Raw genomic sequence first — 19,398 nt, 5'->3', positions numbered from 1 at the left:
GAAAGGATTAGTGTATTTTGAGGTATCAAGATAAACAGAAGTATTATCCTGCGATCTTCCAGGTATTGAGTTTTTAATGTAATATCCAACAACATGAGGTAATGTATCTTTAGTATTGCCAGGTGTCTTAGGATGATGTCGTTTAGAACCAGCATCAGTATATTTTAATAAAACCTTATCCATGTTTACCATTTTATAACTACTACTGGAATACTTTTCTTTAATTTTTCTAATGTTGCTAGCAGCACTCGGTGGTCGTGAGTTCCCTATAGCATCTTTTGAACTAAAGGGTTTAAGGTGAGCACTTTGAGGTCGTGAATTAATAAGATAATCAAGTATTCTATCTCTTCGACATTTACAGTTTGGATTGACAGCGTGAAAGTGTAGATTGGTTCCATAACCACATTCACTGCACATCCGACACCACATTGTTGGTATTAGTTGTGTTAGACCTGTGATAAAACAACAGTATTATATTATAGTGCAGAAAGAAGCAATAATATACAGTTTTATAGCTAAAGCATGCAAGATTTTACATACAGGGTGACCCAACAATAAATATATAATAGCCTTGGGGAAACAATTTATTGTGTAACGTGTAAACTGTGATTCATCATGTTTTTGAAATGACATCGGCCATTCTTTAATCCGAAAGATTTTATTGCTTTTGTTCACAAATTAAAATATCAAACACATATTATGAATGACTTCGGAATTCCCTGTATATATACAAAAGTTGAAAATAATTTTACTAAATTGATTTCTTAAATATATATCCTTAATCAGTGACAAAGAATCTGTCATAATATTCCAAAAATATTTGTTCACAAATTAAAATATCAAACTCATATTATGAATGACTTCGGGAATTCCCTGTATATATACAAAAGTTGAAAATAATTTTACTGAATTGATTTCTTAAATATATATTCGTAATCTGTGACAAAGAATCTGTCATGATATTCCAAAAATGTAAAAGAAAATCAATTGTAAGAAATATAACAGAAATAGTAAAGCCAGAAAAAGCAAAAGGGGAATATGAAACTATACAGAAAAAGAAAAAGCAAAAGTGTAAATTAGAAACAATATATAAAATAAGACAGAAAGTTATGTTTTGAGCTAATATAAAGTCCATACAGCTATTTTCTCAAAACAATTTCAATAGCTGTATTTAATAATTTCCAGCCAATTTTTAGGATTCTTCTCTATTTTTTAGGGGATACTGTTATTTGTAAATAAGAAATCAATTTATACAACAAGTGGTAGTTAATTGGAAATTTTGCACACCCAACCTTTAATAAGAAAAATACACAATTTTAAATAAGGTACTAGTCACATAACTTCAAGCTGAGTTCTTAGAAGAAAGGCTGAGAGTTAATAAATGTATTTAACTAAAACGAATGAAGCAATTTATAGATTTAGAATCCAGATAGAAAAAAAATATATATATCCTAGATAAAGGTACCAAGGTAACAACTGAAAGTAAAGCACAATTTGTTGGCTTTCCGTATCGAGAAAGCACCTTTTTCACACTACACAATAATCATAGAAAGTAGTGAAATTATTTAAAATAAGTAACAAAACCTTTGAAATAAAACAATTCAATAATCTAGTCAAATCTAATAAGTGATTTTGTTACAAGTGAATTCTATTTGTTTAGTTGGTTAGATTTAAGAAAGACATACATAATAGTCTAGCTAAGTTAATCAGAAATTTTTGAAAGGTTCATGATGTACCTTAATTAGTGTGCAGATTGCTTGCTGTGAGATGAAGAGATTTAACCATGACGATTAAAAATATGCACCTTTATAACAGGCAGTTTATGTAGCACCAGATGTGATTGTGATCTTGATCTACTAGACATAGCTAACTTAAGAGGAGTATGTCGATTAACGTAAGGGGATAAAGCTTTTGATTTGACCTTAATTCTTCTTCTACCTTTTAAGGAAATAAATTACAAAGTTAGTTATTACTATCATATTAAAATATTAAATATACTTACACAATAACACCATTTGATTTATATTAAAGACAAATACACATAAGGAAACTTTTAAACAGTAGAATATTTGACGATAAAATAATTCATAAAATACCGATAGTTTCATCAAAATAAAGTATTTCTTTGAGACTAATAATAAAGGAAATTTCATAATTGGACAGCTTCTAAGGCATAAATGATAGTATGTGTTCTGAAACCAATAGTCAAATACTTTGTATAAACTTAAATACCATTTGAAAACTGTCCCTTTCATGAACAATAAATAATGAATAAACACATGTAACATTAGAGGTGATTAATGTTAGGTGCATGTTTGTTTAGTGACAAAAGGACAGTACAAACAACAGACCAACAACAGTATGCATGTGCAATGAATAGTTATCAGAATAAAATATCTAAAAGGAAAACACACAAAAAATTTACTATCTGCCTGCCATCATTGCATTTAACATTTGTAGGATGGGGTTTAATATTCCTAAATGCCCAAAGTATTTTCTAAATACTGATTTGAAGTGTCTGTGATTAAACAGAATTAAAATTTCAACCGATTACAGCATTATAGTAAGTAAGGTGAGGAATTTGGAAATATGCTGCTCATAATCTAAACATTTCAGCTTATTTTGAAGTGAATTGTAAATAAAAAAACATAGTAATTAAGAATCTATTATTACCAAAAGAAAACAAGAAAGTACTGCAGGACATGGTTTAAATCCACAAGCATATCAATGCATCATAATGCAATTTCCGAATGTTTTCATGTCTTACTTGTGTGCAATAGTTTGATGTTTACAGTTTTAACTAGTCTATAAATATAATTATTGTTTAATATGTATATATGGCAGAATACCAATTTTGACAGCTAGATATGTACTGATGGTGGTTCTAATTACACGTATAACTATAACAGAAACCTAAAATTTATCTAAAATCTATTTTACTAAAAATATTAACAGTTTAAAATTTATCTAAAATCTATTTCACTAAAAATATTTGTATTCTAATTCACAGATCTAAAATCTATTTCATTAAAAATATTTATATTGTATTACAGAAATCTATAAGCTAATGATGAACACCATGACTTATTTAGTCAAGACATGTACAGTAAGTCATCTTCGCCTGTTTGAATGTCCATTTCACACTTGCTGAGAGTATATATGAAGGAAGAATCTCTGATTACCATTTAATTTTCCTGTTCTCCATTAGAAGTTTTTGCATACAAGGAGTGGCCATTTTGTTCGGCAGCTTCGTTTCGATTTTTCCAAAATTCGACTTCAACCTTCATTAGCGTGGAATGGTGATATATTTAAACATTTTCTTAAAATTGGATAAAAATTGTGACCCCTACAGGATCAACTAGTTAAAAATGTGTTTTTTCATACAATAAGGGGCCATAATCCAGGAAGTTATGGTCTGATATGTGCAATTATCCAAAGGAACTGAGATCTTTGAGATATAAATATATATTTTAAGTTTCATCAATATCAGACAAAAGTTGTGACCTCTAGCGGATCCACAACCTTGGTATTGCATACTTTTTGCACTAATTGCGTTCAAGGCAGCGGTGATTTTATCGGGAAGTTTTGGTCCGATTTAGACGATTTTAAAATCGGATAAAAATTGTGACCTACATAGAGTCCACAAGCTAAAATCACGATTTTTCGTACAATCAGGAACTTATTGTCCGATATGTGCGAATATCAAAGGAACCAAGATCTTTGAGACATAAACATGTTTTAAGTTTCATCAAAATCGGATCAAAATTGTGACCTCTAGAGGGTCCACAACCTTGATATTACATACTTTAACACTATTTGAGTACATAGAGCAGCCATTTTGTCTGGCATTTTTGGTCCGATTTTCACAAAATTTGAAATGAAATGGGGTTTAACGTCCTACTATTCTGCTCCTATACTGGGCTAACGACATTCGAACTTAATCATAATTATGGTGTAACGGTGATATATTTGAACTTTTTTTTCTAAATCAGATAAAAATTGGGACCTCTAGGGGGACCATAAGTTAAAACGAGATTTTCGTACAATCAGGAGCCATAATACAGGAAGTTTTGGTCCGATATGCGTGAATATCAAAAAAAAAAAGCAAGAACTTTGGATTGTAAACATACATTTCAAGTTTCATTTAAATTGGATAAAAACCTATATTTTATGTTTCGTCAAAATCGGATAAGAATTGTGACCTGTAGGGTATTCACAAACAAATTGTGTACGGACGGATGGACGGACAGGGTCAAACACAATATACATCAAAATGAAAATGCGAGAGTATAAAAATCCACAGAATTGTAGGCGTATAAAAAACCACAGAATTGTAGGAGTTGAGTCGACCCCTTAGCAAAACTACTTAAAAGCCAGATTTTCTACCTGATGTCCTTACCATTAAATTGTGATTTTCAATATTCCCATTCAGTCAAATTCAGTTTTTATGTGTTTGAGAGAACTTATGTGCATTAATGTGTTTATGCGATCATGAAAACATCCATTCTCATATGTCATCATCGTCGTGATGTTGTTACATTCAGAATTACATGGTTATTATCAATATTAAAGTGTATCTCTAAAACAAGATTTCTAAACAGCCTGCATTTTCATTATGTCTCAGTAGGCTATATATTCTTTAAAAAAAATTTCTGTTGAATAATTTCTGAATAGTCTTGGACTGATTTTAATTCTACACTAATGATCAAATCAACTGAAGATATGTTTGTTCAAGATCAAGCGTGCAACATAATTATCATCACTGACAAGAAAGAATGTTTCCCTTTACACCAAGAGTTATTATCTAAACTATCCAATAAATGAACTGAAACTTAAGCTACAGAAGAGCGAAAAAAAAAATACAAGCTATTATATAATACTAAATATAAACATATAATTGTAAATTATACACTTGTGCTATTTTATATTTAATAAACCTATATAAATTATAATACTAGATATAGGTGTGAATAATACTGCTAGTCTTAAGGTATTGCTTCTAGGAATTAAAAATAAATAGATCTACCCCAATGAATAAACAAAATCAACTTTCTGCATTGATATATACTCATAAAACATTTTGTTTATAAATTTACATTTGAAATAAAATGTCAAAGTTACTCTAGTATTTTAGTGTCAATGATTTTCTCAACCTTTTTCTATAAAATCATTTGATGAATTATCAGGATAATAGATATTACAGTCAAGTGCCATTGGAGCAAGTTCTTAATTAGAATTGTTAAAATTTAAATCTGTTGTGTAATAGTGCTGGCACGATATATCGATGAATCGATGTATCGCGATTCACCGTCCCACGATACCTGTATTGAATCGCGGGATGCCGAATCGATTTTTCACGATTCTTTTTTGCGTTTTCTCAAATATATTATGAACTTTAAAAACTTTAAATTATACACTAAATTTTATTTGAAACAATGACACTTCGCAAACGATGTCCAGTAATCTTGACTCTTGACATGTGTGTTACTATAAATAGCGCACAACCGTAATTACCGTTAGTTTCGTAGGTTTAGATTAGCAACATTTTAACGCCTTTTCGTTTGTTTCCGAATTTTAAAGTTTGTTATAAGGCTTAGTTAATAAAACATACATATTTAAATACATAAAACTACATTTTACTCTAGAATTTTATAAATTTAGAACGTAAATATAATAGATAGTAGCTCTTGTAAAAATCAAAATGGCGGAAAACACAGTTGCAATAACAAATCCTCCAGCGAAATATAAATCTAAAGTTTGGGAAAACTTTGGGTTTTTAAAAGGTGACACAACGAAAGTTGTTTGTAGAATATGCAAAACTATTCTAAAATATTGTTGTAATACAACCAATCTCAGCACTCACTTGACAAGACACCATAGTGGCGACTGTCTAAGTTCGTCTGCTAAGATTAAGAAGACAGCCAGTTCAACCTGCGGTGAAGTTTGAGCTTCATTAAAAACACAATCACATATTTTATTTGTTGTTTTACTGATAAATCTATGACCTAGTTATGAATCGCGATACGTATCGTATCGTGGCACATAAATCACAATACGTATCGTATCGTGACTACAGCCCCAATACCCAGCACTATTGTGTAACAGCCCGAGCAAGTTCATCAACTGAACAGAAATTCTGTAATCTAATCAATAAAATAAAGCTAAAATGACAACAACACTAAAAGTATGGACCTTAAATTTAGTAACTTCTAAAATGAAAAATAGCCCCCGCCCCGACCCCCCAACAATAATAAAACAATAAGCAAGGAAACAAAGACTAAATGATTTATCTATTGTATTATTGTATACTAAATAGCTAACACTAACAATGATTAGGCTTAACAATAAAACTCTGAATGATGATGTACATTTGAGCTATTTCAGAATGTTCACATATGGCAACAAGAAATAGTTACACTAACATGATTTACATATCCCTGTCAACAAAAAACAATACCCCCAAAAATCATTTTAATGTCTGAAACAGCTTAAATATAATTCAACCTCAAAATCTACTGAAATGGATTGACCCAAACAGGACATCTCTAAGTACCCTCAACTGCACCACATGCTCTAGTGGGTCGAAATATGTCTTCTTTTGATTTAGAAAGATTAAACATTTTCAACCTTGGTAAGGTTCTAGTATGAGTTTCATCAAAACTGACATCAACTCCAGCATAGGCTACTTTTGGAAACTTAACAGTTACATGGGGTGGTGGCACTTTAACTAAAGTCTTATTTTTTATTTTCTTAGGTTTCCGTTTCACTTTACTCAAAGGAAACAAACAAGCAGGAATTCTAGGATCAATAATTTTACCTTTTTGACCTTTGACATTTCGAAGGTCAGTTGTTTCCACGTTTTTAACTGTAACTGCAGCAGCTCTTGATTGTTTTTCAGATGGAATTCCAGGAATATTGTAATTCACAGAGACAGACGTTTTGGAAACAATACGTCTATTCCCTACAGCCATGTAAGGTGTCTGCAAACAAACTTTCGGATGAGACGGAGGTTCTGGTACACGATTGGCTCCTCCCGATTTAATGACCTTTGGCGGTGGAACTTCTGGCTGGTTATAATAATACTGTGATCTACTGATACCAGTGTCGCTAACCGAAGACTGTAATTTATAATCACAGCCGCTGGCTTCAACAGACGAGGTCCCTGCTTTTGGCAGCTGTTTCAGCATTGTACTTATATTTGATTTTGATGGAGCACCTTGTACTGGAGATTTTTTGGCCACATTGTCTTTTTTCTGACCAACGTCAGTGAGGGTCAATACTGTTTCCTTTTTTTTAGAATCACTATTAGCTTGATTGTTGCTATTTGAAGTAACACTTTTCAAATCTGGTGATTTTGCAGTCAAATTTTGTTGTGATTGTTTAGGTGAGAAGAAGTCCGTTGATTGGACTATTTCTGGTTTCTTATAGCCTATTGGTTTTTTGATTGCTTGTCCATCAACTTGTAAGTTAATGCCTATATAAGGGGGTACAGACACAACTGGTTGTTTAAAAGCTAACTCAAAACGGCCAATATCACAGTTTCTATCGTGCTTTCTATCTATTACAACTGAAAGGAAGAGCAAGATTATCTATTAAAGAAGTCAGGATGATATAAATTGTTACAATGTACAAAGTCAGTAAATTCTCAAAATCAATGTTGGTTGTGTTCTATAAATTTGTTTATTATTTTACACAAAGCCTTCTTTTATTGCTTGCCACAATAAAAATAGTATTTTATTGCTTGCCACAATAAAAATAGTACTAGTGCTGGCACCATATATTGTCGAATTGATGTATCGCGAGTCATCTTCTCACGATTCGAAAGAGAGAGAAAGAAATGGGGCTTAACGTCCACTCGACACAAACTAGGTCATTTCAATTTAAGAATTGCTCAAATTTGTATCTAGTCCAGGCCCTAAAATTGCACTGACTATATTTTTATCTTGAGGGCTACAAACAAGGGACTGGAATATATGCTCAACTTGTTTGCTCAATTTAAGAATGCTCAGATTTGTATCCTGCAGTATGCATAAATGAAATGGGGTTTAACGTCCTACTGTTTTGCTCCGAACTGGGCTAATGAAGACGGAGTAGGCATAAAATTAATCATTTTTCTGTTTAGGGCTACATACAAAGGACTGAATTTCGAGTTAAACTTTAATTGAGCACAATTACTTACAATATCAACTCAGAAAAGTGGTAATATTTTACCTTTGATTGTATCATCTAAAACACTATTACACATCCTAGCTGTAACAGCAGTACTGGCCTCCATACTTGGTGAAGAATTGATCTCAATTAACCATGGATGATAATTTTCTGTTAGCATAAAATCAGCTCCATACAATTCAAATGATGACTGAAATAACCCAACATCAAATTAAATTACATCAGTAATTGAAATAATATAACAAATTAAAGCCAATCAGTCTACTTTTCGATTAACTTGTTTGAGTGGTATTTAGGAGCCACTATGAATCTATTAACTGTTTTCTTGCATCCAATAATTATACTTGACAGCTGTTAGCCAGTTACAGTCACAAAAATAAGGGCTGATTTTCTGGAGACTTTTACTCTGTTAAACAATTGGAGGAATCAGAGTATTATTGTCTCACGCCAAAAACAAAATTGAAACATATCCTAATCCTTTGATTGCTACAATTCATAGTAATTAATTATTACTTAATTTTTCAATACTGACCATATGTCATCAGATGTTTGTTAAAAAGTTTAGTTGGCACTCTATGTAAGACTATTAATAATAGCATTATATTGTATCTTTAACTATTTATTGGATTCACACACTCTATAGAAGTCAGATCTCATGCATTCAAACAATGAGTGATGGATTTACACATAAATTAGAGTTAAAATTTGGTAAACCTTTAATTCTGGGTTAATAACAAAATAAAATGTGTGACACTTCTGGTTGTAAGTTTCCACTGTCCATACAAGGGTGGTTTTCGATGTCATAAGGCTAAAACCAATCATTATAATTAATTACGTCATATTTGACTCATTAGATAATTGAAGGTCCAAACCCAAAGCTACAAAGCTGTCATATCTCTGGGCATTCGTCAGATAGCCACTCGATTCCAGGGGATAAGATGTAGAAATTTCTATCAGTAGACTCACCCCAGCAAGTCTGGGTGGAATGGGATTGAGAGAATGACTTTATTGTAATCTATGCTTGTATCTTATGTAACCTGTGCTTGATATATAAAATACAGAAGCAAACTGTCGCATTGTTATTCCTGGTAAGATAAACGTCTTAACTACTGAGATAGTAAGAAGAAAATACACAATGTGAAAAGGAAGCCAAAGAAGACAATTAAAAATACTAGACGATCACAAGGCTATTAAAATATGTAGCAGAGATGAGAGTATGCATCACACGTTGGATGTGGGGAGTTTTCTTCTGGTGTATTTTCCACATCTAGCCAGCGAATAGATGTCTATTTGTTTTAACAATTTTGTTTGATAATATTCAGAGTTGTGCACTTTTGTAATAACATCCAAATATCATGTGATCCTTTTGAAAAATTATTAGAAAAAAGAAGTCTATTTATTTTGAATGAATGTTTTTTCTGAGGGAAAGATTTGAGATAAATATACCTTTCTATATTCTATCAGATCTTGAGCTGTTAATAAAGCACACTGAATAGCTTTTTTCATACCAGGATAAATTAGTTCTTCCCATAAATTATCTTGCTTCTTCGATCTGGAAGATAAATTTGTTGCTCAAATAAGTCAAGATTATACTTTGATATATAGCTTACTGAATATAATCCATTTTTAATCCAGGTTTCTTGTATCAGAGACATTTGTCAGTCTTGATTGACTGACAGTTTACATGTCATGAAATTATAGTTTTATGTTTAAAAATAATTCTATATATATATCTAAAAAGTTGAGATGAAGTTAAATATGGTCATATTTTCTGAACACATATTGACCGACTTGAAAAATTTTGAAATGACAGCCCTGTCCATCACTGATGCCAACTTGTTTTAATTATTATTTATCACATTAATTGATATCATCTACTTAGCTTACTTAAGATAATCTTTAAACTGTTCATGTGTCCACATATTATCAGATGGTAGAGATGTAGATCGAGGGCCATTTTTATAATGTTTCTGTATGGCATTGTTTGATAAATGGATTGATTCATCAAAATCATCTAGAGTATATTGTTGAGAACAGAATCTAAGATAACTATCTTGATAGAAATATATCGTTAGAGGATTCCAATCTGTCACCAAAAACCACTGTCTTATATCAAACTTAGTATTATAGATTAATAATGGCCGTTCTAAAAAAGAAAAAAAAAGATAACATTAGTCACATGGAAAATACATTTATTTTTAGCTTTTTCAAGTATCTTTTAATATTCTATGCAAATTTCCACACTGTGCGAAAGAAAAATAGGGTTTAACAACACAGTCAACACTATTTATATCATTCTGGAAGAAAAGTGAAAATATTAGACAGGTGACCCAACTCGTATCCATGGCCATGCATGGGATCGAACCATAGCTTGAATAGATAAACAGCCCTTGTGAAATATGCATATCAGATCACTTGAATGCCCTCCCAGTCCCCTTCCTCACCAAATTAAATTTAAATGAATAAATACTAAAGACATTAATATTTCAGAAATGCATTCTTCAGTCTAAGCATGGAATATAAGAATAATGAAATCTAAAATATATTAACCAAGATTTCTTACCTATATATTTCTGCACTACATATTTACTATCTTTTCTAACAACTTGAGAACTGACTAGTTTTAACATATCTTCTAATTTATCATAACACACAATACCTGAAAAAAGATATAAGTACGATGTTGGAAATAATTGTTTTCATTAAAATATGTGAACAAAATTCTGTGTCCTTTAAAAACAGGGGCGTAAAAGTTTTTTTGAATCCACTAGCCCAGGGCTAGTAGTCCACTGTCAAGCACTAGCCCAGCATTAATATCTACTAGTCCATAGTTTGACAAGGTACAAGATTTAATCTTCAATATTTTGGCATATGTTTTGTTGCCTGCCAACCTATTGGTTAATAATTAAGGATGTATACGCTACTCGGTTAACCGGTCACGGTTCGGTTGCACTGGTGAAACGGTTCAAAAAACTACAATCCGATATTCGTTTTCATATAATATCTGACCTTCAAAACCAGGAATGGTAGCCACAACAATGTTTTCTTTCACTAAAGACCATATAAATACTTCATATATAGCACATGTCATTTATAATATATCACGGTAAATTAACATACTTTAATTCCCACTCGAAGATTTGTATATATGTTATGTTATTATTATTAGCACTTACTGATTGAAAAATTAATTGTTTTACCGTATTTATTTAGCAGGTCACTCTATAAAGAGTCTCAAAATGAAACAAATCAGTTTGATGTGCTGATATAAAATTAAAATAGAGAGGATTGTAAAATTGTTTATGTTATCACTCAAGTGCAATGCAGCGTGCCGATAGGGTCAAAGTTGATGACACACGGGTCACTGGAACCATTCATCATGGCGTGTGTGTAATGAACATGTGTAGTAAATTCTTTGGAAATACCTGACATGTTAAATAATCAAAATTATCTTGTATTTAAAAATACAAAGGTATGCTTTCAAATATTTATGTCAGAACTAATCTAATATAAAGTATAAGTGAGTCTTTTGTTTTTAAATCAATCTGATTTCAACTGGTTTATGCGTGTCCTGTCAAAGTGTGCAAGATGGAGAAATGAAATGTCAAGAATGAATTAATAGAAGGGGTACAAAAAATGTCCATATGGCTCTAAGTTTTACTACAGAAAATCTATTGTTGTGATTGAGTTTTCCTTGGAATTTGAGAAATAAATGTGGGATGTTTTACAGCTTATTTATCTATATCGTCACTAGTTTAATTCATAAACCGGTGAAAGGGCACTAGCCCAGGACTAGTACGGCTAAATAGATCACTAGTCCGTAAGTTATTTTTGGTAGCCCCGGGCGTCGGGCTAGTGGATTTTTACAACCCTGTTTAAAAAGTATTAGTTCTACATCTTACTGTAAATAATCTTTTCTCCAAATCACTACATCATACTTAACCATAATATAACATATCTATTGAAAAGGATGACATTACTTTAAAATGTCTTTACTATTAATTTATCCTCACCCCTTCCTCTGGACTTAGCACCAGGTTTAACAATCCACACATTCTTAACACCATCTAATTCAAACTGTGGACATCTAGCCTTTAGTCTATTCATTAAACTATCACATTTCTCTATTAATACTTGTGGTACTGACATTATAACACCATCATCACTGAAAATATAGAACATCCTGGTGGGTAAGATAGTATCATATCATCATCCCAGAAATACAGACCATTATTTTATTAATACCTGTGGGGTACTTCCACAATATAACACCATAATCATTGAAATATATCATTGCCACTGACTGAAGCATAGAAGAATTTTCTAGCAGTACTTGTGGTATGGACAATATAACACTGTCACCACTGAGGTATAGAACAATTTCAAAGCAGTACTTAAGATACTGGCAATATAACATCAACACCATTAAGGCATAGAACAATTTTCTAGCAGTGCTTGTGTTACTGACAATATAACATCGTCACCACTGAAGTATAGAACAATTTTCTAGCAGTACTTATGATACTGACAATATAACATAATTACCACTGAAGTATAGAACAATATCACTAAGATATAGAATATTATCCTAGTAATACATTTGGTACTACAAACTATGCAGGGTTTTTAATTAACATTAAAATACACATTATACTTACTGTGCAAGATTATAATACCATTGTAATAACTGATCCCATTTTTCCTCGCTCAAGCAAGCAGTCTAGAAGATAAAAATCAAATAACGTTTTTAAAATATCACTTAATATATACTTCAGCCTAATAGATTTAGTTTTACTTACCAAAGCTATAATTCATTTCAAGGGGCTTCATCCTAAATGTTATTATTATTAGCCTAACTTTTCTGGTATTTGTGGCCATTTTGTTAGGCAGAAACCCCACTTAAAGATACATTATGGGAGATAAACTAATACTAGATAATGTAAAGGCAATTTGCTGAAAATTTCAGTCAGATTGATCAACTATGAACCAAGAATTAAGCGATTGAAATTTCGGCCTAGCCTCGATCATCATTACTAAAGTCTGTACGATAAAAAACATAGTCTCGATCATCCATTTCATTATTAAATTATAAATGGAAGTCGAGCAGCAAATGGGATCATAATCCAGTAAAGTTGATTATGGTCTGGATAAGTTAATTAATGTCTAATTACTAATTTAGATAACATTTCAGGCCTAAAGAAAGACCTGCAATTGGCAGATTTAGCTCTTGCATAATGTATGTTTAAGCCTTGTTTAAAAGTTAAGACATCACGCCTCAACCTTAAGCACATTCTTCATTTATACATACTCTGTAAGACTAAAACTACAAGAGTTATCAAATTTTCACCCTACTTAATTATAAACTTCTTTATGCATATGGTCCCTGATCCTTCCAATTCTGAGATAGCTGAATCAGTCCACGAAATTTCAAATTTTGACGTAACCTCTATAAAAATTTATCAAATGTGAATAAATTTGTTAATGTAACCGATATTTCAATATGCGTAACCAGGTAATCATTCGAGTGTTTTTGAGCTTGCGCGACAGCACATAACAAATTGGTATTATTCGCGTGAAATTTTGTGGCCTGTGAATAGTAATGTTCATGAAAAACTAAATATAAAATCAACCTCATTTGTCTCATCAATATCTTCATGTAAATTAAATCGTAAAAACTTTTCACACTGCATTACAGCCAGCTCTAAAGCTTGAACTGGTACAACCATCTTTTTCTTCTTTTTCTTAGCACCACGTGGAGACGTTTTTGATTCTGCAATAAAATACACACACTATATTCCAGAAGAGAGAGAGAGAGAAATGGGGTTTAACGTCCACTCGACACAAACTAGGTTATTTCGGGACTAACATATGGGTTTATTTTATTTCAATAATTTGCTTGCGCGTAGGGGTCTTTAGCAGTGGGAGGAAACCGGAGGACCCGGAGAAAACCCATGAGGTTGGAATTCAAGAAGAGACTAAACTGGGAGCTACTATGACAAGAGTAGGCACCAGAAAAGCATAAAAGTTTCAATTGAAAGATCAGAAAATTAGGTACACATACAGGTAAAGTTATTTCTTTAAAAAGATCAATATACATAACCTGATGATATATAGTGCCTAAAATAAAATCCAATGTTCATAAAACTTACGAGTTGGATTACCACTTCCTCTAGGAGACAAATTTAATTTCTTGCTTTCATCTAATTTCTTTTCTTCTTCTTTTCTTTTTTCCTCTTTAATTTTAATCTCATCTTCTTCTAAATGAACACATTTGGTGCCATCTTTCGTAATTTCTGCACATTTAGGATCTTTACAACTGGGTTTAACAATCTCCTTTTCAGAATCTTGTGACTGTTTCTCTCTCGATTCGCTTAAATTTTCAGTATCTGGCACTATTTCATTAATAACTGTTTCCTTAGTTACATTTTGTTTATCACCGGTTTTAGCAGACGACTTAGATGTAAGAACCGTTTCAGTGGTATTAGTTACAGAATTGATGTTAATGGTGACACATTTATCGGCACTCGGTTTAGGTTCTATGTTTTGTGTGCTACTATTTACACACACATTGTGAATAATCTTAACTATATTCATACACGCTGATAATCTGTAATCCTCTGAAAAACAACCAATTACAAATGTGTGTTATATATAATTACTGGTAACATTTTGTAAAAAAAGGTAAAAGGGGTCATGTATAAACTAAGAACAGATAGTAATTAGAATTAACTCCCTTCTCAATTACTTCAATTCAGGTACCAACAGATCAGAGGGAACTTAGAAACAATAAGTTTCTTGACTGTGCCAGTACAATGACTGAGAAACTTGACGTTCATTTCACCAATAAAACAATAACATTCCTATTTTTCATATCTTATAAACATATCTCCTCAATGCTTTAGAACATTGGTTAACAAGTTGTCATATAAAAGACAAGTGGAAAGGTATACCTGTAAAAGCTTCTTTGTCTTCCTCATGACTCAATCTATAGCAACGGGGACAAAATGAGTCTTGATCAGCATTATCAAATAATCTCACATTTCTTAAATTAACACACAAACCAACCTGCAACATAAAACCATATATAAGAAATAAAAAATATATTTGAGTGTTAAAAAACAATTTAAACTAAGACTATAAATTCAATTCGGTTTTGAGTTTACATGCATTTTTCATAACATTTTACAGCTTGGATTATTAGATAAGAGCAACCTTGATATTACCTTAGTTGTAAATGAACCAGCTTTACAATAATGGTTAACCATCTGCTCACGCAGTAAAAAACGATAATCTATTACATCTCTCTTTAACACCCAGAAAAACACTGGATTTACATTTCTCACCATTCTTGACTGTAAGTAATCAAAACAAATAACATGTCACTACACTAAGGCTTAAAAAATCAGTATTAAATTTAAGCATCTGAATGAATAGAAGACCAATATGCCTTACTTGATTGAACTGTAGAACTTTAGCCTAGAAGCCATGCACATGTCTACGCTTTCATACATGTTTTACATAGCCTTGGTGTAAAAGACACACTTGTGTATACTATAAGACTCACTTGTGTCTTAGACACCATAAGTTTTCAGTAAAAATTGCTTATATTTACCATAATACCATAAATACCATCATCCTCTTCCCATGGTGGAATCTTAGGTTCATCATCTAAATAGAGTAAAATCAACAGTGAAAATATTTCTACCAAAAATATTTACATTTCTAATGAAAATTCAAAATTATTTTAATCATACTGAAAAAATTCATATTGCCAACAAATGATAATAAATTACAGTTGAATAATCAAAATCATGATAACATTTATGAAGTACTATACTTACTATCATCATCTGTTCCATCATCATCATCGTCGTCATCATCATCATCATCTCCATCACTATCATCACTCTCAGAGTTCTGCTTTCTTCTTTTAGTACGAGATGCACGTTTGACAGGACCTGTTGTTTTATAAAACTTTTCTACCCAGCCTCTCTTACGTAAACTCTGTCGTATACTAGCATAACCGCCTTGAATAGTAAAGATTTTACGAAACTGAAAAAGAAATGAATGAAGATATCAACACTATAGACATGTTCAAAACTGGTTGAGTTATCCTAACTGAAATGCACAAATGGGACAAAAACTATTACATGTATATCAAGGATTCCATTTACTGATTAGGCAAATACAAATCAAACACAGTCTATCCTAACTATTATTCATGAAATTAAGCAACAGCAAATGGACCACATGAAGCAAACTTTAGTGCTGATAAAATGTCCAAAATTTACCTTGATTGCCTTTTCCACGATTTCCTTAGCATTTCGAAGACGTTCTCCATCAGCTACCAGTGACATTTTACGACCAGCTTTAGGTCGATTTAATGTCGGCATAGTTTTACTTCGAGATTGGGTGAAATTACTAGGGGCATCATTTTCTAAAAAGCAGAACAAAAAGTTATTAGCACATATCTAAAACACACAGATCCTTTTTGCACCTAACAATATAGGACTTGAAAACATAAAATTTTGAATGTTTTCTAACATCGGCTACTGTGAGGGGTCAACATGGGCTCATCAGGGCTGACACTGTTCGCCGTTGAATATGCTGGCTGTACTGCCTCCCATACAACTGTACGTTAGATTTATCAAGCCACTTTTCAGACATCACAAAGATCTGCTTACATTTTAGCATGACAATGCTTGAGTGCTTACAGTGTTACTGCTCATGCCTCCATGGAAGTTTTGAATCAGAACTGTGTGGTAGTGCTTAAACAGTAATTTCTTTGTATTTTATAAAATGAGTTCAACTCAGTTAAGTGCGTCTTTTCATGGTGTTTTACAAAATGAATTCAAATGCAATAAACAAAAGTGCATGTGCAAAAAAATTGACTTTGATTGTACATTGTGTATGCCGAATTGACCCTCTGATTAGATATTATTATGATATTATTTGAGCAGATATCACATAATTTATGACACATGCACATTAATATTGAATAAATAATAAGGGTTCTTATAAAAGGCTTGATTCTAAATAATATATAGAATTGGTATATTATAGGATATTGAAATGATGTTTTATGCACTAGACTATATTATGTTTAGGTATCTAATCAAACACAGGTATAATGTATTCTACTTTCTGCCAGCATATGGTTCTAGTTGATTATATTTTTTTATTTTACCTTTATCACCATCGGTGCTGTCTCCATTTGGACGAGGACGAGGCAAAACGCCATGATTATTAAAACGAGACTTCTGGGATTTCAACACATCATGGTTAGCATAAGGCCCTGAAAGAGGGTCTCATTTAGCTAACATGTATTTGACTAAATTATCATTATATCTATAACATTTTTTTATCTTAAACTCATATATTCAGATCGAAATCCACAGAACGAAAAATTGCTTTGGTAAGTCAATAAAGTGAAAACTAGGTCACACCAATTTGAATTTTTGTTCTTCCAGAATAGCTATTAAAATCTTCTTCTCTATTTCTTTTGTGAAAAAAGAAAACTAATTTAAAAACAAAATGTATTGGGTTTTAGTTCCAAGTTTTGGCAGTTTAAACAAAATATTATTTGTGACACTCCAACTGCTAATTTTTTATTAAAACCCTGAATAACGAAAACTGAAATTGGTTTGGCCTATGTGTGCATTTTATATACATCGACATTGTACATGCAATTTAATATTAAAAATATGTGTACTATTTAACATAACAATGTGGTATGTTTCTTTAGTATAAATTTATGTGCAAATAAAATTGTAGCAAACTGGGTACCTTCCAACAAACGTTGAAGATTGGGTGATGTTGTTGTCTTCATTCTGTTAATGGATAGTGGGCTTACAGCTGGCATGTCTTCTAATTCATTTAATGTTTCTTCAAAATTATCATCAGAAGTTACTTTACTATCAAATTGATTAGTGGGAGAGGAGAACTTGTCTCCTTTCTAATAATAAAGAAAAAAATCAAAATTTTGAAGTTTGAAATTAAGTACAGAGAACTGCTATAAAACAATTTTTTGACATGCCCTTTTCATAAAGGTCCTTCATGTTATTATTTCTTATAACTGACAACGGCCAAAGGGATCAATTGTACCATTGATTTGATTATCTACTGTAAAAATATACCGGAGTCTGAACCACTTACTCGGTTAAAGCGGAAATTGCAAATTTTTAAGTTATATTTTTAAAATTTATTAAAATAAAGCCTGAAAATAGATGGTATCCATAAACAGTCCTACCTTGTTAAAGAATAATCCTATTAATCCTATAATTCACTATTGCCAGCTGAGAAATTGGCAAAAATATCATTTTCCTCTTCATTTTCAAACGTTTGAAAAAAGCTACTCCATGGTGGAGAATAGAAAACAAGGGAGGTAATTGGGAGGTAATTGTGTTATTATTTCCTGTGTAAATGAGTTTTAAGTGTGAGAATGACACCTATGATCGTATAATTGTGAGTTGACAACCTATTGAGCAAAAGACATAGAAGAAATAATTAAGTTTTGACTTTCTTAGAAAATTTGCAATTTCCGCTTTAAAAAAACCACGAATAATTCTTAGCACTCATGTCATATGGAGAATAATATTTTGTCACCTTGAGTAACCTAGAAAGTAGCTCTTCATTTATTGGGTAATATCACCCAATAACACACTCTACAGTAGATATCGTTTATGTGATAACTTTCATAATCTACCAACTCGTAGCAGATTCATTATCCAAATAAAGCTGAGAAACAGAAAACACCAGCAGGGCTTTTCTAGGAATGATTTTGCTAATCTAAATGGTGCCCAAAATTAAGCAGTAAATAACAGTAAAATTCACCACATTCTAATAATATCAAACTCCTTACAAGCAAAAACTTGCGACTTCGTTTGATATCAAAATGTCTTCCTCTTTCTTGTTTTTTTTTTTTTAAGTATGATATAAAAAACTTTCCCGTCAGGTGTAATAGTTTTGAGATGAACAATAACAACAGATATCTAAATTATATGAAGTAAATACTGTACCTCTTTCCCACTCTCTGATTCACTAATAATATCATTATCTTTATAAATTCTAGTGGAATAACGTTTTGAATGTGGAGACAAGGTGAGGTTTTTCTTAAACTGATGATCAGCTTTCTTTATCTGAAAAGGGTAATAAAGAAATAACATATCTTAAAATTAAAGATGTATTATGTAAAAGCTAAATTTGACTATTGCAGATCTTTTTTCTAGT

General features: G+C 31.7%; 1 protein-coding gene across 4 annotated transcripts in view; it reads right to left on the bottom strand.

The window, feature by feature from the left end:
• Positions 1 to 313: 313 nt before the first annotated feature.
• The window catches only part of LOC126827028 (tubulin tyrosine ligase 3), a 45,677-nt gene continuing 26,592 nt past the window's right edge, over positions 314 to 19,398 (bottom strand). For 2 of the 4 annotated variants that reach the window (XM_050556184.2, XM_050556180.1), the window contains exons 2-20: positions 19,188 to 19,307; positions 17,956 to 18,124; positions 17,357 to 17,464; positions 16,461 to 16,606; positions 16,011 to 16,221; positions 15,782 to 15,837; positions 15,393 to 15,521; positions 15,120 to 15,234; positions 14,319 to 14,786; positions 13,800 to 13,939; positions 12,828 to 12,889; positions 12,183 to 12,334; positions 10,733 to 10,828; positions 10,057 to 10,315; positions 9,616 to 9,721; positions 8,212 to 8,359; positions 6,818 to 7,567; positions 1,737 to 1,938; positions 314 to 452 (exon numbers count right to left, since the gene is read on the bottom strand). In XM_050556184.2, coding sequence (XP_050412141.1) covers positions 1,778 to 1,938; positions 6,818 to 7,567; positions 8,212 to 8,359; positions 9,616 to 9,721; positions 10,057 to 10,315; positions 10,733 to 10,828; positions 12,183 to 12,334; positions 12,828 to 12,889; positions 13,800 to 13,939; positions 14,319 to 14,786; positions 15,120 to 15,234; positions 15,393 to 15,521; positions 15,782 to 15,837; positions 16,011 to 16,221; positions 16,461 to 16,606; positions 17,357 to 17,464; positions 17,956 to 18,031 — 3,183 coding nt within the window. In that variant the 5' untranslated portion in view covers positions 18,032 to 18,124; positions 19,188 to 19,307 and the 3' untranslated portion in view covers positions 314 to 452; positions 1,737 to 1,777. The remainder of the gene's footprint in view (positions 453 to 1,736; positions 1,939 to 6,817; positions 7,568 to 8,211; positions 8,360 to 9,615; positions 9,722 to 10,056; positions 10,316 to 10,732; positions 10,829 to 12,182; positions 12,335 to 12,827; positions 12,890 to 13,799; positions 13,940 to 14,318; positions 14,787 to 15,119; positions 15,235 to 15,392; positions 15,522 to 15,781; positions 15,838 to 16,010; positions 16,222 to 16,460; positions 16,607 to 17,356; positions 17,465 to 17,955; positions 18,125 to 19,187; positions 19,308 to 19,398) is intronic. The other 2 variants (XM_050556181.2, XM_056102188.1) reach the window with 2 other exon arrangements.

The sequence above is a fragment of the Patella vulgata genome, chromosome 7, assembly GCF_932274485.2.
Source record: "Patella vulgata chromosome 7, xgPatVulg1.2, whole genome shotgun sequence".
Taxonomy (NCBI): Eukaryota; Metazoa; Mollusca; class Gastropoda; family Patellidae; genus Patella; species Patella vulgata.
This window is presented reverse-complemented; position numbering and strand designations above follow the sequence as displayed.